This window comes from Mesoplodon mirus, assembly GCF_964341445.2.
Source record: "Mesoplodon mirus genome assembly, chromosome: 3".
NCBI classification, from domain to species: Eukaryota; Metazoa; Chordata; class Mammalia; order Artiodactyla; family Ziphiidae; genus Mesoplodon; species Mesoplodon mirus.
In genome coordinates, this window is record NC_138978.1 from 179,464,638 (window position 1) to 179,492,400 (window position 27,763).

The 27,763-nt window shown below is 38.3% G+C and overlaps 2 protein-coding genes across 6 annotated transcripts in view; one reads left to right on the top strand and one right to left on the bottom strand.

Moving 5' to 3' along the window:
* Positions 1-204: 204 nt before the first annotated feature.
* On the bottom strand, positions 205-20,649 carry BROX (BRO1 domain and CAAX motif containing). Of its 4 annotated transcripts, none has more exons than XM_082613790.1 (13): positions 20,361-20,649; positions 17,101-17,217; positions 14,225-14,331; positions 13,791-13,887; positions 10,816-10,911; positions 9,720-9,792; positions 8,605-8,710; positions 7,805-7,894; positions 6,206-6,291; positions 5,289-5,370; positions 4,838-4,988; positions 3,456-3,615; positions 205-2,459 (listed from the first exon to the last, which is right to left on the bottom strand). In XM_082613790.1, the coding sequence occupies exons 2-13, from the start codon at positions 17,199-17,201 to the stop codon at positions 2,373-2,375; spliced, it is 1,236 nt and encodes a 411-aa protein (XP_082469916.1). In that variant the 5' UTR covers positions 17,202-17,217; positions 20,361-20,649; the 3' UTR covers positions 205-2,372. The 4 variants fall into 4 exon arrangements, with proteins under 4 accessions (XP_082469916.1, XP_082469917.1, XP_082469914.1 ...); XM_082613791.1 differs by having other exon boundaries at positions 17,101-17,202; positions 20,353-20,649; XM_082613788.1 differs by lacking the exon at positions 20,361-20,649 and adding an exon at positions 19,692-19,853.
* A 160-nt stretch (positions 20,650-20,809) lies between these two features.
* The window catches only part of AIDA (axin interactor, dorsalization associated), a 44,487-nt gene continuing 37,533 nt past the window's right edge, over positions 20,810-27,763 (top strand). The window contains exon 1 of one of the 2 annotated variants that reach the window (XM_082613796.1): positions 20,810-21,093. In XM_082613796.1, coding sequence (XP_082469922.1) covers positions 20,984-21,093 — 110 coding nt within the window. In that variant the 5' untranslated portion in view covers positions 20,810-20,983. The remainder of the gene's footprint in view (positions 21,094-27,763) is intronic. The other variant, XM_082613795.1, reaches the window with a different exon arrangement.

The window sequence follows — 27,763 nt, forward strand, 5'->3', positions numbered from 1 at the left end:
CCAATAAGCATAAGTAGAAACCAAATAGGTCAAGGAGCGTTGAGTATTTAATGAATTCATGTAGCATAAAACAACTGATGCAAATGCATCTGTCATTTTAAAATACAACTGTGGAGAAATATGATTTTACATTGTATTAACCTTGTTACTGGCTTAATAAACATAAAAATATTTATTGAAAAACAAATAAAAATTCCAATGTAATTGGAAGTAGAATCACTTTTATTTTCATAAATAAAAAGATAATTCAGTATATTAACAACACTTTTAGCAGGATATGTTAGCTGTCGTTATCTGGTTTAAACTAAGTATGCAACAGTTAACACAAATAGTTACATCTATGACATTCATGCAACTTCTTTACATTTATTAACTTCCCCAAATTTCGAACACGATTTCAACGAATATTATATATAATGGGATAGTTAGTCAAAGTGTCACCTTTGTTGAGTCAACAGAATATTTACTATATGTTTATCTTAAAGTTGCCAATTATTGATTAAACGTAATACCAGTATTTACTGCACTTTACAGAAGCACCCAGCATATTACATGTTTTCATTCCATATATGGAAGTATGACCCATAAAAATGTCAATATGTGAAATTGACACATATTGTGTCAATAAATTTAGCCTAGTTACTAAATTTTCAAATGTGAAAATTTAGTAATAAGCACTAGTTTCTAAAATAGATCTTACAGGCCAAGAGTAATAAGCTTACATCAAGTACGGTTTAAAGTTTTGTCAGTAAATGGCATAGAGCACAAAAATACAGGGAGATTAAAGTGTTTTTTCTATAAACAACAAAATAAATGTCTGTTCAGTTATTACTCCACTTATTCTGAAAACTGCAGCTTCAAATATTAAATGTTATACAGCAAGGAGTAATTAGAATTTCCATATATTTAAAAAAACCCCACCTCACTGATTCTATGTAGCTTTTTTTCCCATGAGTATAAACTATGATTTAAGTAATCATTTATTTGAACACAATATTCAGATAGGCATAATCTATTTTTCATAATAAAATGTTTATTCCTATCTCAATACTTTATGCAGATTTTACTTATTTCTCACAGAATTGCTGTGTGGATTCAAAGGTTTATCTATGCAAGTGCTCAGCACAGTGCCTGGCACAGAGTAAGCTCTCAACATACTCTACTATTACTACTTCTATTATTTGAACCAATCTGTCATTTATAAGAGAAAAATTAGGTGATGCCCCAGGAGAATAATCAAAAGAAGATAAACCTACGTGTGATTTTTTTGGTTAAAGTATTATGTATCCACTATTTCCCAGGTTTGTGTATATACTAAACTATTTCAAATATTACAAGGTATTTTTAAGATATACTGTACCTGTTTGCTCTCTAAGTTTCTGCTATGGCCTTTGGCCTAAAGCAATACAATTCTGACAGGATAAGTGTATTAGAAAACTATATAAAAACCATGTACACTGAAATCAGGCAACAAAGGCATTTTACTCTAACTTCTGTAACAAAGTAGTAGAGATTTACCAGTGTAATTCAGGACAACCGATCTTATTTAGGCTTAAAGTTCTTTCTTTTCATCATGCATTATTTGACTTCTGCAAAAACATTTTCACTCTGTCTTCTCACACAAATACTAAGAGCTGTTACCAAGTTCTGTCCCCTAAGTAAAAAATCCATTAGAAAAAAGTACTTTAAAAAATATTGTAGGTTTGCTTACTGAGACTGAAATGAAGTACAGGGCTATCAGCATAAGAGTAAGCTCTTAAATGGTCTCAACATACCTATAAACACTGATTTGTAAGTAAATTATAGATTCTAACATGTATAAGGGATTTGGTATGAAGATTTTTTGATCTTTAACTAAAAGTGATTTTTTTTCCCTCAACCACAAAAGGTAACTGACACAGAAGATAACAAGTCTGTGCTACAACTGACATAACGGAGAGGGGTAAAAAACCTTGTCTGTTAAAAACTGACTCCTGTCATTCTTCTGGTATCAAATAAGAGGAAGGAAAATAAACTTTTTTTTGTGAAGATAGAAAAACACACCTGAAACCACATGATTCTGCCCTATAGTGTATTAACCTGAAACTTACTACTACCCAGAGTTCAGGAAGAAAAACCCAACCCCCAAATATGCCCTTTAGAAGCACAATAAAAAATTTTCACAGGTTGTCCTGATTAAAAAGGAGTTTGGAAACAAAGCATGAAACATTTCCACTGTGTTAAAAATCAAGAACAAATAAACTGAAGGCAGATTCCCTCTGAATGTACTAAATTAATCTATAGGCTTCAGAGAAATCATTTCAAGAAAGATGAAGTTCCATGGTTTATCTTAGCTGGAAGAAAATTCAAAGTGCACACTGTATCAATGTATTTTAGGAGATGTAGCACCCAGTGTCCTTTTGAGGCTTGATATCTGGTTCTTTCACAGGTTTCACCACTTCTTCTGGTTTGGGTTTAGCCTATGGAGAAAGAAAAATACAGTATAAGTACATAAACTAAGATCTGGAAAACAAACACTAGATCTATTCCACTTCAGACTAATATAAAGATGATATACTAAAATGCACAGCACGGAGACTAACAAAGCTGTGCCAGAAGCCACATACAAACCAATTCAATTAAAGACATAACAGGAAAGCAACATTTCAGTGCAGATGAAAACCTGGATGGGTAGGCAAAAATCAAGCTAATGGTACTCTTACTCTTTCTGAGGAGGGAGAAACTGAGCCATCAACCTGTGCACATGGAACCCTCAAGTTTGAAGATTACTTGTGACAGTAACAGGCTACCTCTTAGGACATTATTTAAGAGGCTGAACAGGAGGCAAAAACTGTTATTTTAAGGAATAATGGGGTTTTAGTATGGGTAGGAGATTATATTAAAAAAAAATTTCAAGGAAGCAGCTATGGCTACAAAATAATTCCCATCCCTTTTTTCACAGGCCCCCTCTCTTTTGGTAGCCAAGCCTCGAAATTTCCACTTAATCTACCATTTGGTTTAGTACACTAAGATGTACTTAGATATAAATGAATAAAACCAGTCTAATTTTACCCCTGGATGATGTCACAGAATGTTGAAATTAGGTCAAATCTTCAAATACCATGCACTATGCTAAATCAAAAACAGCATTGCTATAGCAATATAAACATGGATGAGCCATCCTTTTTAGACCTGTCCTCCCACACTCTTCTTAAAGGAGGCTCTGACGAATTGTAAAAAGGCAAGATAATGTGATGAAAACAACATCAGTCAACTATGTAAAAAATCAGAAGACAATTAGCACCTAGAGGTTTACATCTGAAAGAGTTCAGATTTTACACCAAGCACTGTAATTAGCTAATTTAACATTTAGACAAATATATGCATCTATTTAAACAGAGGACAATATCAAACCGTGAAGTCTGAGTTCTCTTTTTAAAGTTTCGTGAATGAATGGAAAAAACCCAATCTCGTACACTGTCATCCTTGGGTCTCTGGGTGAGATCAAAAGCAGCCAAGGTTTCTGGTGTCCAGTGCACGCTTGTAGGAGGAAATTCAAAAGGTACAGGTTCTACGAGACCATAAACTGCTTTGAGTTCCAGTTGTGGGGCTTCTGTTGGAACTTTTTGAAAGTAACTGCAAAAAGCAATGGAAACAGCAATTCATTCAGTTATCTGTTAACTATTTGAGTGTCTATTTACACCCAAGACCCTGTGCAAGGAAATGACAATTTAATGATGAATTACATAGAGAATAATTTCCTGTCTCACGCAGTTTACAGATGAGTAGGTGACAAAGTCAAGAAACCCTGTCAACAACTGTGCAATGTAACTGAAGCTATGAGGGATGTAGAGTGCCGTGAGAACACAAAAGAGGGGCAGTTAAAAGAGGGGCAGATTTGGGGGGTCAGGGATGCTTTCCAAAGGAAGTGATAAAAGTTAAACTGGGCAGGTTCAAGGATGTGAAAGAGCACAGCACGACCAGATGCAGAATATAAAGGGAAGAATGCAAGAGACAAAAAGCAGGGACAAAATTAATTCTACAACCTCCATAGGTACTGATCTACAGTTTGAACAACACTGATTTAATAATGGAAAACTGCTTGACAGGCCTAGAGAGAACTGACAGAAAATTAATTTCCCTGCTTTATACATGGCTGAAAACAGAATGAGATGAGTATGCCAAGAGAAGGTATGTATATGTAACACACAGAGAAGGAATGGCAGGGAAACAAAGGTAAGAGAGAGTTAGGACAGTAGAAGTGGGCTATATGTTAATAATTCATGTTTGAATTTTTAAACCTGTTTTTATATGTTATCATCAAAAGCAGAATAAAAGTTAGGTCTAACACAAGTGAATTCTATCACCAATTTAAATAGAAAATTAATGCTCAACTTCAATGCAACTTGATATAAAATGTATGGGAATAGAGACTAACAAACTGTGATATTATTAAAACAATATTATTATTTAAACATTATAAATACGTTCATCCCTCGGTATCTTCGGAGGATTGGTTCTGGGACCCCGGCAGATACCAAAATCCACAGATGCTTAAGTCCCTTACATAAAATGAAGTAGTATTTGCATATAACCTACACACATCCTCTCGTAAACTTTAAATCATCTCTAGGTTACTTATAATACCTAACAGAATGTAAATGCTATGTAAATAGTTGCTGGCCTGCAGCGAATTGAAGTTTTGCTTTTAAGGACTTTCTAGAATCCCCCCTCCCTGCCCCCCGCCATATACTTTCCATCTGCGGTTGGTTGAGTTGCGGATGTGGAACCCACAGAATACAGAGGGCCAACTGCACATACTATACCGATCACTAAAATCATACTGAGCTGTACTCACATAAATCCATTTTCTCTCTGACATTTTTCAAGGGTGTTCTTCACAAGATTTCCAAGTTTCCTAAAGAACAAGTGTCCTGAAGGTTTGACTGTTGGTCCAGGGCCTTTGGTTTCTCCATATTCTTTGCATAATGCTTCTGCCTTTGCATAAACTGCATGTGAAAGGGATATACAGTCATTTGATTATAATTATTGATTACTTATACTAAAAAGGCTATTAATCAGAGATGCTCTTTAACCAGTATAAGGGCACTACCGACAACAGTATGAGGGGCAGGTAGGTATTTTCTACAAGTTCTAGGTTTTCGAAGCACTTTTTTTTCCTCCAATTACTTCACTGATTCTCATTCCCTTTCATGAACTCTGCCAAAATCTCTTTTAACTGCCCATTCCCTTTATGATTAAACATTAGTTTTTAAAAGAGGAGTTAATATTCTGGCAGGAATACTTACATTTTTCTGCCTCTTGAAGAGACCTGATTGCTTCACCACATTTATCGCTAGCCAACAAAGTCTGACCATGATAACAATAAGCCTGATAAAAGAAACAAATTTTTATTCATTCTCTCCTCAAATGATGCTTTCCACTATCATCGTTTTCTCTATGCATCAGACAAAGAAATGCCTTTGTCCATTGTTTGAAGTATCAATGCAGTCCCTTACATCTCTTTACTTGAATAAGCTTCCCCCATCTCTGTTGGTATATAAAGTGGAATTATGTCAAGCCTTGAGCCAAACTAGCCTTCTAACCATGGACTGAGAGCAAAAACTATTTGCTGAAACCTGTTTTTAAAATAAGGGCAGAGGGGATAAAGGAGGGAAATTAGTGTGCTAATGCAGAGGGAGATGGAGGGAGGATTTGAGGTTAAGGACTAAACAGGTCTTAAGAAAAATGTTACCAGTCTGGAGTAGAACATGCTTATTCTTTAAATGTCTACCATCAATGCAGGGATTGCACATGGTCTTATGCAGTGTGTTTGAAAGCAGATTATAAGGTATAAGAAATCTTATTTATGATTCTTCACCAACCCAGGTGATGCACTGTATGGGTAAGTCTTAAGATGAGCATTAGTAAATATCTTTCTCAGTGAACAGGATGAAACGAGAGAACTCTCATGAAGTTTGCAGAAGGTTCCAGCTTAAAAGCGGGTTTGAATCAAACAGTAATTCCATTGCTATAACCCAGCTCCACATCATCTCCTTCCACTCGCTTTACTCCACAATGGCTGCACTGACCATCAGGGAACATTTCCTGAGAGCTGTCCCTTATCTGTAAAATGCTAACGAGGAGTCAGGCGAGATGACAGAACTGGTGCTCGAGGGGCTGGAGAGAGAGTAGTTTACATTGTTTCTGGGCTAAAAATACTTACATAAGCTGTGTAGAAACACATTTTCAAGTGAAGATATTTTCTCCATTTAGCAGAGTACGCAGGCTCCAAACTGGATAAAGCATGATCTAAAGTTACATTTTAAAAAGCAAAATATAATTTCACCCTGATTCACTAGGAGACTTATAGCTTATGTGTTCAGATGCTAAAAGCAGCATGCCATTCAAGTCTAAAACTCAAACATTTACACTTTAAAAATCTTGCTTTATTTAAAGTGATTTATTTAATTAATTTATTTATTTTGATTTCATGGTTAATGCAATTCAAGTTTGAGATAATAAAAATAGCAATGACTAAGAACTTCAAAGTAAATATGAATACTATTACAGTATCTCTTTCCAACCTTTTTCATAATACAGCAATGCCAAGAGTAGTCTAGTCACCCAAGTCAGAAGCAAGGATACTCTCCTAACCCTCATCCACCACCCCATCCCTGCATCTTGTATAAAACACACATGCTCATATATCCTGCCGAACACCTTTTGGATGTATTTCTTCCTCTCCATTTCCTACTCTGCTATCTTTGTCAAAACCTTCATCATTTCTTCCATAGTACTTAGGAAGAAATGATTATAGTCTAAGTAGAGTCAGCCTACTACTCCTTCACTAGTAAGCCCATTTCTCATCTTGCAATGATAGGGACCTTTCTTAAATTCAAGTCCAGTCAAGTCAGATTAACTTTACTATACGTTTTAAGGGGTCCCAAATACCTACCGAATGAAGGCCAAACTTCTTAGACAGGCTTACAGACCAATTCATAGCCTCACATATGCATACTTTCGTAACCTTTGCTCCTAGCTCTCACCCTGTTTCAGCTAAAACATGTCTCACAGTCCCAGAATGTGCTAAGTTCTTTCTAATCTCTGTACATACTACAGAATGTTCTACTCTTCCCATATGCTAAAGCATCCCAGCAAACCTAGAATTTCTATTTCTATTTCAAAATAAGGCTAAACCACCACCTTCCTCTAGAAAGCCTTCTCTAGCATGCCCAGATCCTTTAGGTTTTTATTTCACCCCTGTAACCACACCTTATTTCATGCTATAATAATGTGGTTACATGTTTGTCTCCTTCCCTAGACTGTGAATCTGTACACCCAGCAACTAAAAGAGTAACCATGTCATAAATAGAAACATATACATGTTTCCTAAATAAGTGACTGAAAAGAATAATAGTTAAGAAGACCTGAGTGCTAGTCCCAGCCTCCCACCTGCTAGCAGTTAAATTACAGTTTAGTTTTATGTTAACTCTCTGGATTTCAGTTTCTTGTCTAAATAAGGATAGTAACTACAAGGTTGTTATAAAGACCAAAAACATTTCAAAAGAAAAACAGCTGTTTAATTATTAGATGTAACTGGTTAAAAAGGATAGCATCGTCCTTTTCACTAGAAGTTACGGAGCATATTAACCGTGAACAGCTCTAATTCTTTTATTTTCTTTTAAACAAGATTAATAAAATAATGCAGCTATTACTACACCTTTGCAAAAGATGAAACAACCTGAGAGTCCTTTTGCTTTGCTTGTTCCCTACTAAGCCAAGAGCTTAATGTGAAAATCTAAAGACTAAAAATAGAACTTACCAGCTTTTTGATAGAAATTGGCTGTTTCATATGCCAGGGCAGCAATTAGTACAGGAGCATGTTTCAGTTCAATTGCTCGAGCAATTGTTACTATAACCAAAGCACAATGAAGTGAATGTATGATTAAGTTCACTTGCATTTACCGTAAGTTCAATTATAATAGCAAAAGACAGTCTGATAACTATTTGGGATTTTAATACAGTTTGTTAAAAGTTTTAACGTAAAAAGTAAGCTACAGAAAATGCAAACATAAACAAGCAGAAAACACTGAGCTTGTTGGTTCTGATACCACTTCCTTAAATAAATCACTAGCCAATTACTAATCACAGAAAACCCCTACTACAAAATCGCATGATGTAAGAGGAAACAAATACTTCCAGGGCACTGGAGTTTGAAATAAAGAAAAACAAAAGCCAACAAAGTTTCTTTATTGTTTTCACATAAGTCTTCATTTATTTCCTGCCACTGAAAGGCAAAGATTTCAAGGTAAGCCAAACAGTGGAAGCAGAAAAGAAATGAGCAAGGTAGAGTGGGGAGAAAGATGAGTTATAGACTTAATTTTATGCTACCAGAAATGGCGTGAAATCAAAATCCTCTTAAAAAGAATTATTAAACTGTAAGGCCTTTTCCAGCTAATGAAAAATGAAGGCAAATGCTAAAGGTAAAAATCAATTTTTTAAATTCCTCACTATAAATTTCTCAAATCCTGAAACTCAATTCCGGCTAATTCTGATTTTTTAAAAAAGAACTAAACGCCAATATAGACTTTCTTAAAAAAAATCTTACAATATTTAAGATACCTTCTTGAGCTTCGGCTTGACATTGGATAATGTAAGCTTCTATGAGTCGTGCCTCTAAATCCCTCCCCTTTTCTGCGGGTGTAATTAATTTTGGGATATGACTTTCCTGAGAAAGAAAAACAAACAAAAGAATAAAACAAAGAAGCCAAATTTTATTTTAACTCAGCTGTTAGAAAGAAAACTGAAGTTATGAGATATTCAATTTGGGGATTTATCAGAAATTCAGGGTACAAAGAAAGATTGTGTAAAACAGAGCAATGTTAAGCTTACAGAGAATAAAAGTTCCTGTACACTAAAACTTTTAAAGCTTTTTATAAATTTTTGTAAAAATAAGAAATTCAAGAGCAAAATTTGGGTCATAATAAATTGCTTAGATATGCAAGTCATATTCTTAACTTAGAAAATGTTTAACTGAAACGGAAACCAAATTTCCCTTTTGCATGACAGCCGGAACTGTTCATTCACATTAATAATAGTAGATATAAGAAAGACTACAGTTCTGTAGCTCACTCAGGATCACAGCTTTTTCATCACTGTAAAACTATCTTATCATGAGAAAATGCAACACTGGCCTCCAGGAGCCTTCAGTAAATAGTAGTTTAATTAGAATGGGGTGGGGGTAATTCTGGTTGGAAAATATGTTAGTCTTTCCCCTAATTCTCATCACGTCTCCAGGCAATTTAATGTAACTAGTGTGTACTGATTGCCCCGCTGGCATTTTCACTGAAATACAGAGAATATACTCAGAAAATTTGGTTTTGCAGAATCATGATTGCTCCTGGCAACTGCTGCATACAGCAAGGAGAAATGCTCAGAACTATCAATTTTTGTGCTTTGTTTTCTCTCATCTTTTCAGAAGAGACCGAAAAATAAGCAGTGAAGTACCACTTGCATCGTCTAATTGTAAAATTCACTGATGATTTTCTGAAGTGGAAACACTTAATATTCTGTAATTGGCTGCACTCATCAACAAGGTACTTAACATAAGGGAAACAGAACACATATAGTTCTTTCTACATGATGAAATAATTCCTTCACCCCACCCCACAAAGAATGAAATAAAAATTATTCAAGAATTAAAGCGTTAAGAATATATTGTATTATTATTATTTTACCTTTAAATGTTTAAAAATCCCAGCTGCAATTTTTAAGCTTCGATGGACTTCTTTTGCTTCATCCTCTGTTATGCTGAAAGATAGTGGTTACATTAGTTACAGGATGAATCCCGTTTCTGGTATTAAAACCAACAACTAATACATTCTTATAAAACCACAGAAGTTAGTCATTTGTGTTTTTCACTACGTTTTCTTCCTTTTGACACTTAAAAAACTAACAAATGCACATGAAAAATATCCAAAGAGAAGATACTACAAGTGAAAAAGAGAGCTCCTGTTTAGGGGTCTGGACAAAGGCTTCTTGTTTTTCCTTCCAGATAATCTTCTGTGCATAAACAAGCATAAAAATCAATATACATTTAATGCATGCACATACTTAAAAAACACATACATACACAATATTCACCACTCTGCTCTTGTTTTAATCACCTAAATTACTTCAGAGACAATTTTACATCAGCACATACAATTCAACTCCATTCTTAAATGGCTGCATATTATTCCCATGTTCAGGTGCATCACAGTTGGTAGTTGCCAGTTTCATATTGCTAATATCCAGTTGTACTATTATAAAAAATGTATCTCAAAAAAACCCCAAAAAACCCCCAAAAACTGTATCTCATTTTATTTCACAGCTCCTTACTCCCTCAAAACATCTTTCACATACTTATAAGGCTTTGTATTTTTCTGTGAATTGCCTGTTTATGTCCTTTGTTTATTTTCGATTTGTTGATCTTTTCCCTGTTGATTTGTAAAAGCATTATAAAAACAATTTGTCATATGCACTGCAATTTTTTTGACCAATCTGTCATTTGTTTTCTAACTTTGTTTATGGTACTTTATGTGGTCAAATAGTCAACGCTTTTCTTGGTTTGGGGTTTTATTCAGAAAGACCACCCCCATGACAAGATTATTAAAAATTTTTCCCCTTTTAACTGCGGGCTCCATAATTCTGATACTTAAAATATTAACTTTATGAGGCAACCTTACATTTATTAGAAGTGATACTTTTTATCAGTAGCCTAGACTTTTTAATAATGAAGCTCCATGTTTGAAAAATAATACATATGCACATAACCCTCCCCTTTTAACTTACTTTTCTTTTCCAGCCAGTCTTGAAGCATATTTGGTATACCATAAAGCTACATTAAATCCCATGGAAATTAATTCAAAAACAGCATCCTGCTGGGCACTAGAATTATAAACATGATCATTAAGTACTGTCAATGACTGAGACATCTCTATACGAAGCCTGCTATACATCTTACACGAAATCATAAAGAGCTAAATGCTAACTGAAAAAATGAAGAGTCCTTGTGTTTAATATAGGTTGGGAGGTAAGACACAAGCACACACACACACAATTAACACTGAATGACTAAACATAACGGTCCACGATGTACTTCATAATAGTAAACATGAGAATAGTAGTTCCCAAAGGTTACTGTACATTGAATAGTTTTAAAAATACAGATTACTGGAACTTATCCCACAAAGAAAGTCTGGGAAGTGCCCGGAATCTGCACTTTTAACAAGTATCCAGTTGATTCTGGAGCAGGTGATTCTTACACCACATTTTAAGAAAATGGATTTCAGAGGAGAGATCATTTCAGGCTAGAATGGTTAAAGAAGGCTTAATGATATAAACAGAGTTTGAATTGTGCCTTGAAAGATGGCTAGAAGGGAAGCAGAAGGACATCCCAGATGAGGGAATGATGCTGTTAACGCACAAGAAAGGATAAAGATTTTTCTGGTGGCAGTAACCCAACTAGCTTGATTGAAGTTGCCAGTTCATAGAGGGAAATCGAGGAGGAGGAGAGCAAAAAGCCAAGTTGATGTGAAACTGTAGAAGATTCTGAATTCCAAGCCAATTAGTATACTACAAAGAGAAGGGTCTCAAAAATAAGTGTACTTTATATCTTATTTGTTTCCTTCAGATTCTATAACTAAACATGACACAAAGATGGCAAAAAGCTCACAAAGCAAATAAGATATTTTTATTCACTGTTGTTCTGATGAGACCCTGAAAATTCTTTATACACATTATCTCACTTATCTCAAATGATGAAGTAAAAAACCTGAAGTAATACCCTTATTACACATATACTAATAAAGATACAGAAAAATTACCCAAAGGGAAGAAACTAGAATCACGATTCTGCTTTGTATTTTTTATTTAATTGCTGCCTCCAACTTAGAAGGAATAGAGACATGGAAACTTTTTAGATTAAAAAAAAAAAGATTTGTTACAAAACATGTATTTCAAAAATACCTTATAAACTATCCTGTTTAATATACATTATAACATACAAAAATATGACAGTTATGAACAAACTTCTTAAAACAGTTTACCATACCAAAAAAATTTAATGCATAGTTTAACGGCTTATGCTTTTCAGCACTGGGAACTTTCCAATGAATTACATCTACTAATTACATCTAGTAATTCTAGTAATGGTGATCTAAGCGGTATATCTAATTTATAACTTTATCTTTAAATAATAAGATAGTTTTGCTAATTTTTATGAAGTCTCATGAATAACTCTCTCCTGTTTACCCTTCGTTTATTTCAATCTGCCTTGCTCCCAAACACTCCATTTCTATTGTACCACATCTAGGTAGTAGTTAAGAGTGTATACAGTTGAAAAAATACTTTTCAGAAGATATACTCACAGCACACTTTTCATTGAGTAAGCAGCAATCAAGGATTAAATAACTTAAAAATCTCAGATGTACCGAATACTCAACATTATAACTTAAGGCCCTTATCACGTAATTCTTCACTGTCTCATAAAACTATGCTGAGAAATGCTGTCACAAGGAATGAAAATTTAGCAAGGTGGGGAAAAGTGCCAAATTCATGTAATACAAAACACTTTAGAATCTGCCAAAGTTCTGTAATGTAACAATGGTAGAGGTTTGATTCTTTAAAAAAAGTTTTTAAGGAAAATATTCCTTAATTTTAGATGAAGTACGAAGGGGTAACATAAAGAAAAACAGAAAATGAGGACTTACTTGGAAAACCTTGGTATCTCAGAATATTAAAATTTGGAAAGGACCCACAGTCCACAACTTCCTACCCAATTTATGAATTCTATTATATACAATATTCCCAAGGAAGGAAGGAAGGAAGGAAGGAAGGAAACTAACATTTATTGAATGTCTATTAATGCCTGGCATTATAGCAGCCCCTTAATACAAAATTTCCTATTTTGTTCCTCACAAAAGCCCTATACCTGTAACCCCAACATACAGTTGAGGAAGCAGATGTTCACACAGGAGAAGCTCTGAGGCTGATCTACGTGTGTATGAATCCAAAGTCCACACTCCTTCCACTGTAATGCCTGCCCTGGGTGTTTGGCAATCCCTGTTTCCTTCCCTTCTGATTTCATAAAATGGTTAATTCTAAAGCAAACTGAGATCAAGATATATGACTATTTAAGCAACCCAATGGTGTTTAAAAAATAAAAAAAGTAGTTAAAAATTTAGCACCATTATGATCAGTTTCCTGTTATAATTAGATATAACTAGTTTCAAGTGAACGATGAGAAAGTTCTGAGGGGAAGCTTTTAAAAAGAGCAGAAACAGTGAAATTAGGAAGAAAACAAATACAGTACTGTCAGTCAAAAGAGTATGGAGCTGGGGTGGAACTGGGGAGAAAGAGAGAAAGAAGGAGATTGACCAGAGACATCTGAACTATCCATCAGAAAAGGAAAGTAGTGGAGAAAGCAAAGTTCTGCTCTGCTTGGACGGAGGCAAAGACCAAAATCTAGGTTTGGGTTTCAAATTCCCAAACCATTCTTTGTGCGTTATTAGAAGTCAAGGCTGCTCAGTCTAGTTAACATTTATATTGATTATCTCAAAAATGATTTGGTCCAGAAGAAACAAATTCTGTTTGTACTTAATAGACTGCATTAGGAGTTTAGGTCAAAAGTTTTACATTAATTTCCTGATAAGGCAAAATGCTGATCAGACTTTTACTTTTCCTTCTTCCACACAGAGGCTATGAGTTAATCACTAGCTAAACAGTTACAAAGATGGCTTGAATTTCGTACTGTTGGAGCTGCTTACCTTGGAACCTGTCCCTGTAATGTATCAGTCCACTTGAAAGTTTGAATATATCGTAACTTGCTTTCTTGGGTAGATTCATCCAATGAGTTAATGAAACCTATAAAAAGGTAGAAAACATTTTCAGTTTTACAGGAAATATCATGTGTCTGTTTAGAACATTTTTCGGAGAATGACTTTTTCAGATACCCGAATGAAAATCCCAGCCCCTCTATCCCCTTCTCCTAAGGTAACATAATATGAAATATGCACACATTTAATTTTCAAAATGTTAGAAAGACCACATACTACCTTTACATTCTCACATTTCTGATACTCAAGCATACTGAAGAATACAACCTAGAAGACGAAACTATTCAAATTTGAAAAGTCTAAGAATCAATATGAACTTCTACATAGTTGACTTTTAAAAACTTAAATTGATTTAACTAACTAACCTTGTAAAAGTGAAAAATATGAATCTGCTGCATTCTTCATCATTTGTGGATTACAGTTCAAATCAGTGAACAATTCAAGCAGTCGTGCTCTAGATGATCTCAAGTCACTTAAATGAGACAGAAAGAGATAGCAACGTTAAGTAAGCTGTATTACAATGAATCTATGTAAAAGTGGCTTAAAAGTTTCAACTGTAAAAGCTTAAACACACACACACACACACGCACCCTCCTCTAAGATATTACTAAGTATACAGGAATGAATTTAATTAGGACTAACGCTGGAGGTAAGTGAAATTTCTAGTAACAGTTGTTTTAGAAGTTGTACTAAAATAAACTCAGTCCAACTAAAGGAGCAAATCACGAATACAATTATATAATAAAAGTACACAGCAAGTTTTAATTTTAAAAAATCGAACTAACACAAGCTTTTAAGACGGGAGGAAAGAATTACGAATGAGTAAATTAATCTGACCAGTTCACAACAGAAGTTTTTTGAAAAATGGAAATTTAACATTTGTACATAATTTTAGTATCACCTTAAAATTTCAAAATTTGACATTATGTCAAAATGTACTTAAGTACAAAACCAAATTTTAAAATTGCATTCTATAATACAACACACACAAAAACATGCAAAAACACATGGCCACTAGTCATTTTAAAACTGCTCCCTCGTCTCCATTCTCCTTTGCTTCTCTGCAGCAATAAATGTTGCAGACATTTATTGTTTCTTTCTCGAAATTCTTTCCTCCCTTGATTCCAATAACGCCAGATTTTCCAGATTCTCCTCTTATCTCTAAAAGTTCCTTCTCTATTTTCTTCCATGTCCCCTTCATATTCCCACCTCCAGCAATGTTCAGTCTTTGGCTTTCTGCTCTTCTCTCTTCTGAGGTCTCATCTACAGCTTTACATCTAATCCTAGATCTACATTATCAGCTCTAACTTGGTCCTGTTCCAGTTACACATCTTCTTTCAGAAGGCAACTTGCTTAGCAAGGGATCCAGAAATCATATTACATGGACCATGACTAAAGACAATTGGGTGTAAATGACTAAAGACTAAATTTAAATTGTAAGCACCAAGACAGTAGGGACTGTATACCCAGAACTCAGTGTCTGGGATAAAGCATATACTCAAATTTCTTTGTCAAGTGAAGTAATACTAACATTTCAAAAATTTTAAGATTTAGAAGGACTGTAAGTAGCACTGATGTTTAGAAAGGAGCACAAACTTAAACCTGAACGGTCTAGATGGAATGTTTACTGGTACCAGCTCTAAGGAGGCTGATTCCAAGAAAGTATATAGTAATAACTATATACAGCTGACCAAAAATGTGATGGGCTACCTTATGAATCTGTCATTGTTGAGTTATTTAATTAAAAGCTGGGAGGGGTAATTCTTGGACTCGGAAAAAAATCTGAATTCCTTTTTTTTTTTTTCCTTTTGGCCATGCCACGCAACATGTGGGATCTTAGTTCCCCAACCAGGGATCGAACCCGTGCCCCCTGCATTGGAAGCGCAGAGTCTTAACCACTGGACCGCCAGGGAAGTCCCCAGAATTTGAATCCTTAAGGCTTATTCTAGACTCGAATACTTTGCTAGCTATTTCCAAGTAGGCATTCAATCATCACCTGCAAACCAACTTGTGGAAAATTATATTCATATTAAAATGACAGAATTCGAGAAAAGTGTACCTTAGAAGTATCTAATTTAGGTTATTAATTTTACAGATGAGTAATTAGTAAGAGACTTGCCCAATGCTACAGATAAAACAGTTAAGCTGGGACCAATGTCTAGGATTAGGGGTTGGCAAACTACAACCTGTAACTTGTTTCTATACGGCCCACAGCTTAATTTTGCAAAAATGAACAAAGAAGAGTATCCAACAGTGACTGTGTGTAGCCCACAAAGCCTAAAATATTTACTATTTAGCCCTTTACAGAAAGTTTGCTGACCCCTGGTCTAGATCAACCTTTTGCTCCAATTACTTCTTTTCACAAAAAGTAGCAATTCTCTTGGTTTTCCTTTACTGGTACCACCAATGTCTTGCTCATCTAGATTCTGTATCTCATAGACTAAATGAATCCTTTTCAACTTTCCAGAGCAAATGAAACATCTGGCCAGTTGATGTCTCCTTCGAAATCTCTCTTGCATCTATCTCTTTTGTGCCAGTTAAACTGCTCTACTCATACTCCCTGTAACAAAGGTTTACCTAACAGAAATGACTTTCTCCTCTCCCTTCTTACTATCTAAGTCAGGAATCAGCAAAGGGCATGCAGATAAATATTCTAAGCCTAGTAGGTCATAAAGTCTCCCCTGGGAATACTCAATCTTACTGTACAGAGGAAAGGCAGCCATAGACAATATGTAAATAAGTGGGGGGGGGGCGCTATGTTCTAATAAAAACTTATTTATGAAAACAATCATTGGGCCAATCTGTAGGACACAGTCTGGCAACCCCTGATCTAAGCCATAAAATGCATTTAAACCCCAGCTCAAGTCCTCTCTCCTACTGAACACTCTGAAGGCTATTTCAGGTCATAGGAACCTCTCCCTGCTCAGAACTCAATTAATTTACTAGCTGGCCAATGAACAATATCCATATATGACTTTGTGGAGTCTCTTGTACTGTTGTAACATATAGCTTAACTTTAATTGTGACTGTTTAGCCTCTCTGGGACTCATTCATTGACCTAAACTTGAGGACCCAGTTTAAATAATCTACGATTTAACTTTTCACATGTCATTTATAAATTTATAAGGAGTCTAAGGTTAGGGACAGTGTGTTACATACTTCTGCATTGTGCAAGACCCTAAAAAAGTACCTTGTATCCACGGGTGGCTCAATCAATACTTGTGGAGACTGACAAACTTACCTGCAAATTTTTGAAGCAGCAGGGCCAGTGACTACGCCATAATAGTTAAAAGTGACAGGAGCTGTGGCTTTTAATGGGTTCCTGTGAAACCAATGTGTCATTCTCTCCAGGTGTTTCCTATTGACAAAAAACACATGTATAAAAATTAAAGATAAAACATTTAATGAGCAATGTAAATCATATTGAAATATTTTTTAAAGTAAAAGTTGAAAATTACTACAGGATATATACATTTTAATATAAAACATATATAAAACAGACATATACATAAATAAAATGCTTCACTGCCATACATCAATCTTGTTTTAACTGTCTGTTTATAGCAGCCTATGTTTAGATCAGGCCTATTAAAAAAACAGCATTTGTAAATGTGCTCACAGTAACTTCAATGTTGAATATATTGGAGCAGTAATGTTTAAACTTTAATGTGTATAAAAATCACGTCAGGGGGGGCTTCCCTGGTGGCGTGGTGGTTGAGAGTCCGCCTGCCGATGCTGGGGACACGGGTTCGTGTCCCGGTCCGGGAGGATCCCCCAGGCCGCGGAGCGGCTGGGCCCGTGAGCCATGGCCGCTGAGCCTGCGTGTCCGGAGCCTGTGCTCCGCAACGGGAGAGGCCACAGCAGTGAGAGGCCCGCGTGCCGCAAAAAAAAAAAAAAAAAAAAAATCACGTAGGGGCAGGAGGTGGGGGCTTCTTGTTAAAATGCAGGTTCTAATTCAACAGGCTGGGGTAGGACCTGAGATGGTGATGCTGCTGGTCCCCAAACTACACTTTTGAGGAGCGGAGTCCTTGACTTTGGTTGGACAGCTGCGAATGAGAAGAGCACAGAAGCAGAGGAACGTGATTCCGAAAGAGGTTCAAATGGGGACCCTTACTTAGACTGCTAAGATTACTGGACAGAAATAGGGTTTAAATTAACTGTGTCTCCCACATGACATTGCTGATGCCAACTGATTGGCTGTAGCATGTGTTCTATAATAAATATACTTTCCACAGAATAGTTAATATGAATCAATATTTTCATGATAAAAAACCCCACATGATACTTGATCAATATCTATCCTTAAAATGGTAAAAAAATGGCCGAATTATGAACATATTTAGCATGTGTAACTGAAGAAACCTCAGGTAGAGTTGGAGTTGGGACAGGCCTGCAGGGGGAGCTCTCAGGTCCCGCTAGGAGACCTCAGTTAACAGGAGAGAAGTAAACCTACATCTCTGACAGGAAGGTACCTCTAGGTTACTATCAGAAGGAAGAAGAAAACTTCTCTCCATCCATGGCAGCTCAGCCAGTCAGACTGTAGCAGGCCAACCAATGAGAAGCCTCCATACTCTGGACGCCCAGGTTCCTCCAACGGACTCTCTGGTTATTACAGCCCCTCCCAACTCTCCTCTTTTCCCTATAAAAGCATGTTCCCCTTGCTTGTTCTCTGTATTTGCTTATGGTCACCCATCTTTGCATATCGCTGATTGTGATTTCTCTGCTGGTCCCTAATAATCTCAGTTTTGTTGGTAAAAAAATAAAATAAATAAAATAATAATAATATCTATCCTTAGAACACACTTGTGGTTGACAAGGGGGAGGGCAGGTAGGGGAGGGAAGGACTGGGAGTTTGGGATTAGCAGATGCAAACTAGTATATACAGGATGGATAAACAACAGGATCCTACTGTAGAGCACAGGGAACTATATTCAATATCCTGTGACAAACCGTAATGAAAAAGAATATGAAAAAGAATGTATATATGCATAACTGAGTCACTTTGCTGAACAGGAGAAATTAACACACTAAATCAACTATACTTCAATAAGTTAAAAAAAATAATGCCTATCCTTAAAAACCAAAACATTTAAAAAACTACCTAAGTGAAATGCCAACTTAAAAAAATTAACTTCCACACCTTTCAGGTTAAAAAAGAAAAAAGGAGTGTGTCACTTGCTTAAAAGTCCTTGGGAAGATACTGAAGATAATACAGGAAGGTGTAGTTGAAGACTTAAATATGGCAATTAGATTTCGGGAAGTGGGAGACAAAATCGGTAAGATTTAATTAATTTGAAAGCATTATATACAATGTTGTCCATGGATTTTTCTTATCGGGGAAAAAAACGTGAGCTGTACAGTGTAAAAAATATCTACTTTATGCACCTCCCTTCCCATATTTATTCATGGCAAAACCGGCTTTGGAGAGCACCAGCTATTTAAGGATGAGGAAACGCACTGTGTATTCAATGAAAAATTGAGCAAGTTCATTTGAGTAACTCAAAACATTTAACAAGTCCTTCAAAAATATATAACCTTCTAAATATCATCCACGTAAATCTCCTTTATAACCTAAGTAAACTAATACTGCATCTCCGTGCATATAAACCAAGCCTCCCAGACACAATGGCATACAGTACACTTGACTGTGAAATACTCTTTTAAGGCGGCCTCCCACGTCCTGGATGAAAATGTCTTAAGTTCTGTATATCTTTACTTCAGGACCGAAGACGGCAAGTACCGTGTTCTCTACCCCTGCCCAATCTGTCCGGTCAGAGACCCGCACTCCAGTTTTCAAGAATTCGAAGGGCGGGGTAGAAGGACGACACCCACCTGCAGGTGCAAGGAAGGGCCACCAGCACAACAGTCGGATCGAGGCTGCCACCTAACCCGCTGCCACAGGAAGAGTCCGATTACCGACAAGGGTTCTCCACTCCGGAGACCCTAGGTCCCGCGACGAACCTACCGCCCCCGAGCTCCCAACGTCCACTTCCTGTTTACCACCCAGCCTCTTCCTCCCGGGCCCCGTCCGGTTTAACGCCGTTAAGACCTTGCGCAGGCGCACACCTTAGCGTGCCCCTCCTGAACAGGCATTTTCGTGGAAAGCCGATACTATCTACCCGGGAGAGGCGGGCAGAAGGTGCCTAAACAAACTCCTATGTAGCTCTAAGACCCTCCCCCCGCCCCCAACTGCTAGTGGAGACGCGGGCAAGGCGATTCGCTGAATCTAGCTGTTAATACCATTGATTCGTGGGGCTAATGTGAATTTCTTTCTCTCGTTTGTTTCAAGGCACTTTTTACACAGGTTCCATAGACTCCCGGATAGTGGTCCCCAAAAGTCTCCTTCTAGTGCCTTGAAACACTTGAAGGAGACATTTGGGGACCACTATCCGGGAGTCTATGGAACCTGTGTAAAAACCTTGACCCTACTGCTTGGGACTCCGGGGAGACGACAGGGGTAGGGATAGTCCTGGGAAACGCCCATCCTCATGACATACTTACCGGATTTCTCGATTTCTGTACAGCACCCCTCCAGAGGGAAGAAAGGCAGTGTCCGAGTCCGCAAACGAGAAAGGGAGGGAGTCGCAGAGCCCGGATTACCGAACTTGAGCGACGGAAACCAGGCCTGCGGGAGCCGATCACGTGGTCAGGGCGGCCATGACAGCTACCGAGGCGGCAGTGCGCGCCGCTCTTGGGTTGAGGCTGCCGCGTTGTGGCAGTCCCCTTAAAACACTCCGTTCCTCAGCCCCTTCTTAGATATTCCAACACAGTCTTTCCTGTTGAGCTGCGGTCTCCTCCAGAGACAAAGAGCAGAGATGGCCGGGCCTCCCACCCCGAGGAAGAATGCCTCAATAACAATGGCGGCCGCTCGGTGGAGCGGGGCGGCCTCAACCTAACACGAGGCGGGGCCTCGGGGGCGGAGCCTCGGCGGGGCGGCCGCTTCAGAGCCGCAAAGTTTGGCTGTGGCGGCAAATGGGCTTGGGCGGCTCCTTGGCGGGTGGTGGCGGTGGCCGTAGCGGTTCCTCTTGGCCCTGTTAATGTCGGGGCCAGGCCCGGGGAGGATGGCGCCCTAGAGCCCGGCCTTGCTGGGGTAGGGGCGGGAGGGGACGGGGTGGGGACCGGCCATGTCGGAGGTGACCCGAAGTCTGCTGCAGCGCTGGGGCGCCAGTTTTAGGAGAGGCGCCGACTTCGACTCTTGGGGCCAGCTGGTGGAGGCGATAGACGAGTATCAGATGTGAGTGACTAACCGCGGGAGCGGGCCAGACCGGCTCCAGTCGGCCGCCTCCCGCTTCTTTCTGTCGGTGTCTCTCATCACTGTATCTGCAGCCAAGGCTTCTCAGGGTGGGGCCCCGCAGGCGCTAGAGCTGAGATCCCACTGGCCCTGGAGACCAAGGTACGGTCTCTGGGGTTTTTCGCTCTCCGCCTCAGCAGGGCCAGTTCCGTGCAACAGGTAGCCCTTCTTTCCTGGGGCGCCAGCCCATTCAGGCTACCTACTGAGTTCCTTGCCACCGTCTCATGGGTCCCCCTCTCTGCAGTCAGTTTCCTTTCCCCCTCTCCTCCGCCTCTCTCAGGTTGCCGCCCCTCAGTTTCTCTTTTAGAATCTCGGAGGAATACTTGTGTGTTCTCCGCCCACGTCCCCGGGATGAGGGGCCTCGCTCTGTGTACGGTGCCTTCCTCCTCCCCTGTGTAGGGCAGGAGGGAACTGGTGGCGATTGAGGGGAGGGGAGGGGAGGGGGTGCCCCCAGGAGGCAGCGAGGCCGGAGGTATCTCCTCAGCCCAAAGAAAGGTCTCCTCTCGCGCCCCTTCTCCACCCCTCTTTCTGGGGAGCCGTGTTTTCCCAATTCACCTCGAATCCGTTTCGGTTTCTGGGACTGTTATTTGCTAGGCTGGGTGAGTCCCACCCACCCCCTCGCTCGGTTGCTCTGGGTGGAGTCCCTGCAGGATGTGAACAGAAGAGAGCAAAATGTGAATTAATAGACCACGCACAGGAGTCACCACCGCCTCCTTGGGTCCCTCCTCCTTTTCCTGTGTATAATGTATAGCCGCAGGGTACATGTGAGCACCCGGTTCTTTGATCTACCCAAGTCCGATTTCTTTCCCTTTATGGTTTCCTCCCAAAACTTCAGCTGTGTTTTTAAAATTAAAAGACAAGGTTTGCGTATATATTAAACCTTGCTTATAGTTTCTTGCACATTTTACTGAAAATAGGAACTGCCTGCTGAAATGCTGTTGTTTGCAAACTGTTGCCAGTAATTACTTCTTGGTTTAAAGCAAGTTATTGTTCGAAACCATGTGTAAGTAAAATCCACCCCCCCTCCCCCCGCCCCAGCGTCTTTTGGAAAGAATACACGATTAGTGCTTGGAAGATCTAAATCCTGTATTCTTTTTCTACAATAGTTACTTGTGTTTATCTGACCATTAAGATAATTTAAATGCGTGGATGTTTTCTATCTCATTTTACTGACTTTGAATTGCCTGTAGTTTTCAAAAGCCCTGAAAACCACCATGGTTTGGGCCATTTTGCCATGTGTAACGACTACTGTCATTTGTTTTGCACCTTCACTTGATTTCACTTTACTCTTGCAACTGCTCGGTGAGAATATTATTATTTTCATTTTGCAAATGAGGACGCTGAAGCTCAGGTTAACCGGATTACCTAGGGTCACAAAACTATACTGCTGAAGTCTGGGATTTTTTTTTTTTTTCCCAGTTCCAAATCCTGTCTACTCTACTATGTAGTGTTTAAGGCATTTATTAAAGATGCGTTGTATAAGTGAATTGGACAATTAGAAGATTTCCTTCGTTCCCAGAGAATGTATCCTTCCATAGTGTAGCCAGTTAGATAGTGAGCACCCATGTATACTCATTCTGCGTTAACTAAACTTGCGTAGCCTGAAATCTAAAGCTGCCTCTCACTTGTGGTGGTGGGACATCGCAGCTGTTGGCACTCAGCAGCAGACCTCACAATGGAAAGTGAAGAATACCATGTCCAATTGAAATTACAAAGGAAAATTGAATATGCAAGCTGTTTAGCTGGAATTTCTAAAAATATCTCAGCAAGAGAGTAATAGGCAGCAACAAATCTATTGTTGAACCTCAGTTACTAGCCTTGAACTTCATGATTCAGAGTAATTCTAAAATTACTATAAAAACCACCAGTGTCAAATTTGAATAGAAATGTGTGATGATTGGCTTAAATTTTGTAAACATACAGGCTACATACACAATGATGTTGAATTTAAAATTAATACACTCAAAAATGAAGGCCAGTTGTCTTTTTAATTTGAATTATCTGTGAGAAAAGGAGACCATTTGGGGGCCACTCAATGATGTGAAAAAGAATGGATGGGATTTAGTAACTGACTAGATACTGAGAGAGAAGAAAGAGAAGTCTGGGAGAACTGGCCTTTCTGACCATAGAGGCAGCTGTGTCTTTACAGCTGTGCAACACACAGGAGTGAATTCATGGGATGGGGACCTTGTGGGGGAGGGAGTGGACGTGTTTGTACTTATCGTAAGGTAAGAATATCACAGCTTAAACAGTTTCATCACTCAGCAAGTGAGAGCTGGGCGTATAGAAATGAATAAGATTTGATATCCATCCTCAAAATATTGAGTCTAATGGAGGATTTTATTTATTTATTTATTTTTTCATTGTGAGAAATGCTGGAGGATTTTAGAATAAATGGGTATTGCTATTACAGAAGTAGGAAAAGAGTAAGTGCTACCACACTCCTTGCTGTTTCTTGAAGCATGCTTCTGCCTTAGGGCTTTTGTACTTTTTCTGGAACACTCTTCCCCCTTTATCTGCTTGGGCCGATTGATCACCTCCTTCAGGTCTTTGTCCAAATATTATCCTCTCTGCGAGGCCCTCTCTGGCCACCTTATTTAAAATTGTCCAGTTAAGTATGCCGTCCACTCCCACTCCCTCTACCTCAGTCTTGCAGATCCATCCCCCAATCCTGCTTAATTTTTTCTACAGTATTTATCACCATCTGAAGTACAATATATTTTATGTATTAATTTGGTTGGTTGTCTCTCTCCCCACTTGAATGTAAGCTCTTTGAGAACAGGGTATAGGAGGGGTTGTCTATTTTGTTCTCTACTGTATACGTAGTGTCCAGAGTAGCACTAGACTGTTATCAAGTAATTATTTATTTAGATATTATGTAGTTGTTGTATTCTAGTGAATGGCTTGATTCAGGAATATGCTGTGGGAGCATTAAGGAGTTGATGCCACAGTACTGTTGGAAGATTTAAACAAATTATGTCAAAACTAAAATTGCTCTCCAAAATATACATGATCAATTAAAAACAACTCCCTCTAGCAGGCCACCTCTTTCAGCAACCTGGGGGTACCTGCCCCCTTACTTAGGGTAGAGTGGCATGGACTCTGCTGCCTAGAACCAGCTATTTCACAGGATCAGTCCTGAGGCATTAATCCGGCACACAGATGCTCAATAAATATTTGTTAAATGAATGGGTGAGTTTGAAGGTTGGATAAGCCCTGTTAACCATCCTTACTATGCCTTGTGTCAGTGCCTCTCAAGGTGTGGTCCCACGTCCTTGCTGGTCTGCAACGAGATAAATAAAGAAATGGGGATTTAAAATTTAGGAATTTCATTGTGGTGTGACATCTTAATGATAGTTTTTATTTTATTTTATAAAAGTATTAGCCTGCAACAGATTGTGGGTAAAAAACTAGTTCTTCACTCTAAATAGTTTGAGAAGCACTAGTTTCTGTCATGGATTGCTGTGGGGTTTCTGTGGGTCACTTGTTTATGTGCTTTAAGAATATTTAAAACTTCCCCTTGAGAGCAGTCCTGTATTACCTGTAGGCACCCTTGGAAACTGAGGTTATTCTCTAGAGAAAAATATTTGATAGGTTTTTTACCTTTACTAATAGAATGTCAACTCTTACCTGCTCATCTGATACCCAGAGCAGGTGGATTTTCCCTCAATGGACAGATTTATGTCTCACTTTGTCTCAAAATGGTGCAATCACTTATGGGCTTAGAAAATCAATTTTTTAAAAAAAAATTTATTTTATTCATTTATTTATTTTTGGCTGTGTTGGGTCTTCGTTGCTGCGCCCGGGCTTTCTGTAGTTGCAGCGAGTGGGGGCTACTCTTCGTTGCAGTGCGCAGGCTTCTCATTGCAGTGGCTTCTCTTGTTGAGGAGCACGGGCTCTAGGCACGCGGGTTTCAGTAATTGTGGCACGCGGGCTCAGTAGTTGTGGCTTGCAGGCTCTAGAGTGCAGGCTCTGTAGTTGTGACGCACGGGCTTAGTTGCTCCACGGCATGTGGGATCTTCCCAGACCAGTGCTCGAACCCGTGTCCCCTGCACTGGCAGGCAGATTCTTAAGCACTGCGCCACCAAGGAAGCCCTAGAAAATTAATTTTTTTGCCTAGGTTTTACAGAAAGTTTTTTAAAATAACTTTATTGAGGTATAATTTATATACAGTGAAATTCAGCATTTTACGTTTACAATTCAGTGAACTTTTAGTAAATTTACCAAGTTGTGCAGCCATCATTACAATCAAACTTTAGAACATTTCCATCACCCCACAAAGATCCCTCATGCGCATTTGCAGTCATTCCATGTTCCCACCCTAGCCCCAGGCAGCCGTTAATCTATATTCTGTCTCTAAAGATGAAACTTTTTCTGGACATTTCATGTAAATTGAATCATATAATATGTGATCTGTATGTGGCTTCTTTCATTTAGCATAATGTGTTTGAAGTTATCCATGTTGTTGTATGTATCAGTACCTTGTTCCTTGTTACTGCTGAGTAGTACTGCATTGTATGGATATACCACATTTTGTGTATCCATTCAGTACTTGGTAGACATTTGAGTTGTTTCTACTTTTTGACTGTTATTAACGCTGCTGTGAACATTCACGTGTAAGTCTGGGTGCACGTATATTTTCGTTCTTCTTGGGTAGAGATGTAGGAGTGGAATTGCTGGCTCCTATGATAAATTTATGTGTAATTTTTAAAGGGAAACTGGTTGGTCAAACTGGGTGTACCATTTTACATTTCTACCAACAATATATGACAGTTCCTGTTTCTCTACATTGATAGCATTTGTTATTGTGTGTCTCTGATTATAGCCATTCTAGTGGCTATGCAGTGTACTTCACTGTGGTTTTCATTTGCTTTTCTCTTACGACTAGTGATACTGAGTGTCTTTTCTTATGATGCTTATTTTCCCTGTAAATCTTGTTTGTAAAGTGTCTCTTCATACCTTTTGTCTGTTTTTAAATTTAGTTGTTTGTCTTTTCCCTATTGAATTAGAAGGATTCTTTGTATTTTCTGGATATCAGTTCTTCATCACATAGGATATATGATTTGCAAATATTTCCTCCAGTCTGTTGCCTAATTTTTTAAAACAGGATTCTGTTTGAATTTAACATCATTGTCTACTGACTTAGCATTTGAGCAGGAGTTTAGAGCTATATCCTTTCTTCTGACAGTGACCTGCTTAGGTTTACAGTCACTGTTGGCATATTGTGTGCAGAACTTGTCAAATAAAGAAACTGTGCAACACTATAGCTTCCCTGAATTCAGGGATGTGTAGTTGACATTGTTAAGCGTAGACTGTGATTCCTGAAGAGAACTCTGCGTAGATGGGAGGCCAGCAAGAGTTAGAAAGGAAACCAAGTACGGGACAAGTATGGCTATGGCTATTTCTAATTGTACCTACTCCTGTATAAAGTCCACAGAGTGGGTCTATCAGTGACATTTTAGGAAAAATATTCTGGGGTTTCCAGTTTTGGGGGAAAAGAAATAAATGGATGGAAGCACTTTGATTAAGTAACATGGTGGAGCTATCCTGGCAAACGTTATGATTTTATGTAGGAGTTTCTCACGTTGTGATAAGGAGGATGCAGACCTTTCATAGATTAGATAGAGGTCATCAAGTGAACTTTACACTTGACCTTGAAAAACATGATTGCATAGATTAGAACTTCCATCTAAGACTTTTTGGAAGCTTGGTGAACTGTCTTTTGCAATGGCTTGGTGGGAAATCTAGCACTTGCTACCCTTTGTATCCTTTCTTCCATTCCCCACCTAGGATAGTATAGTATGCTTGGGAATTATAGTTTCACATTCTTTTGTAGTTACAAAATGTCTCACCAAAAAAAGGCTTTCAATTCTTTGTTTTCTTTGTTCCCCCCTGCAAGTTTTTAAAAATTAAAATAAATATCACGTAACATGAAATTTATCACTGTAAAGTTGTACAATTTGTTAGCGTTTAGTATATTCACAATGTTATGCCACCGTCACCACTATCTAATTGCAGAACATTTCCATCACTCTCAAAAGGAACCCTTTACCTGATATGGGTCACTTCCAATTCTCTCATTTCCCCAGCCCCTGGCAACCACTAATCTGCCTTCTATCTCTATGGATTTACCTATTCTGGATATTTCATGTAAATAGAATCATATAATATATGATCTTTTATATCTGGCTTCTTGCATTTAGCATAATGTCTTTGAGGTTCATTCATGTTGTAGCATGTATCAGTATTTCATTCCTCTTTATGGACAAATAACTTTCCTTTGAATGTGTGCGCCACATTTTGTTTATCCGTTCATCAGTTAATGGACATTTTAGGTATTTCCAGTTTTTGGCTAATCACGCATAATGCTGCTCCTGTGATCATTCGTGTACAGTTTTTGTGAGTGTGAACATGTTTTCTGTTCTCTTGGGAATATACCTAGGATTTTGAAACTGCTGGGTTATATGGTAACTCTATGCTTAACTTTTTAAGGAACTGCCAAACTGTTTTCCACAGTGACTGCACCATTTTACATTCCTACCATCAGGTCCAGTGGTAGGGTTCCAATTTCCACATCCTTGCCAATACCCATTGTACTTTTTCTCCCTCTTTT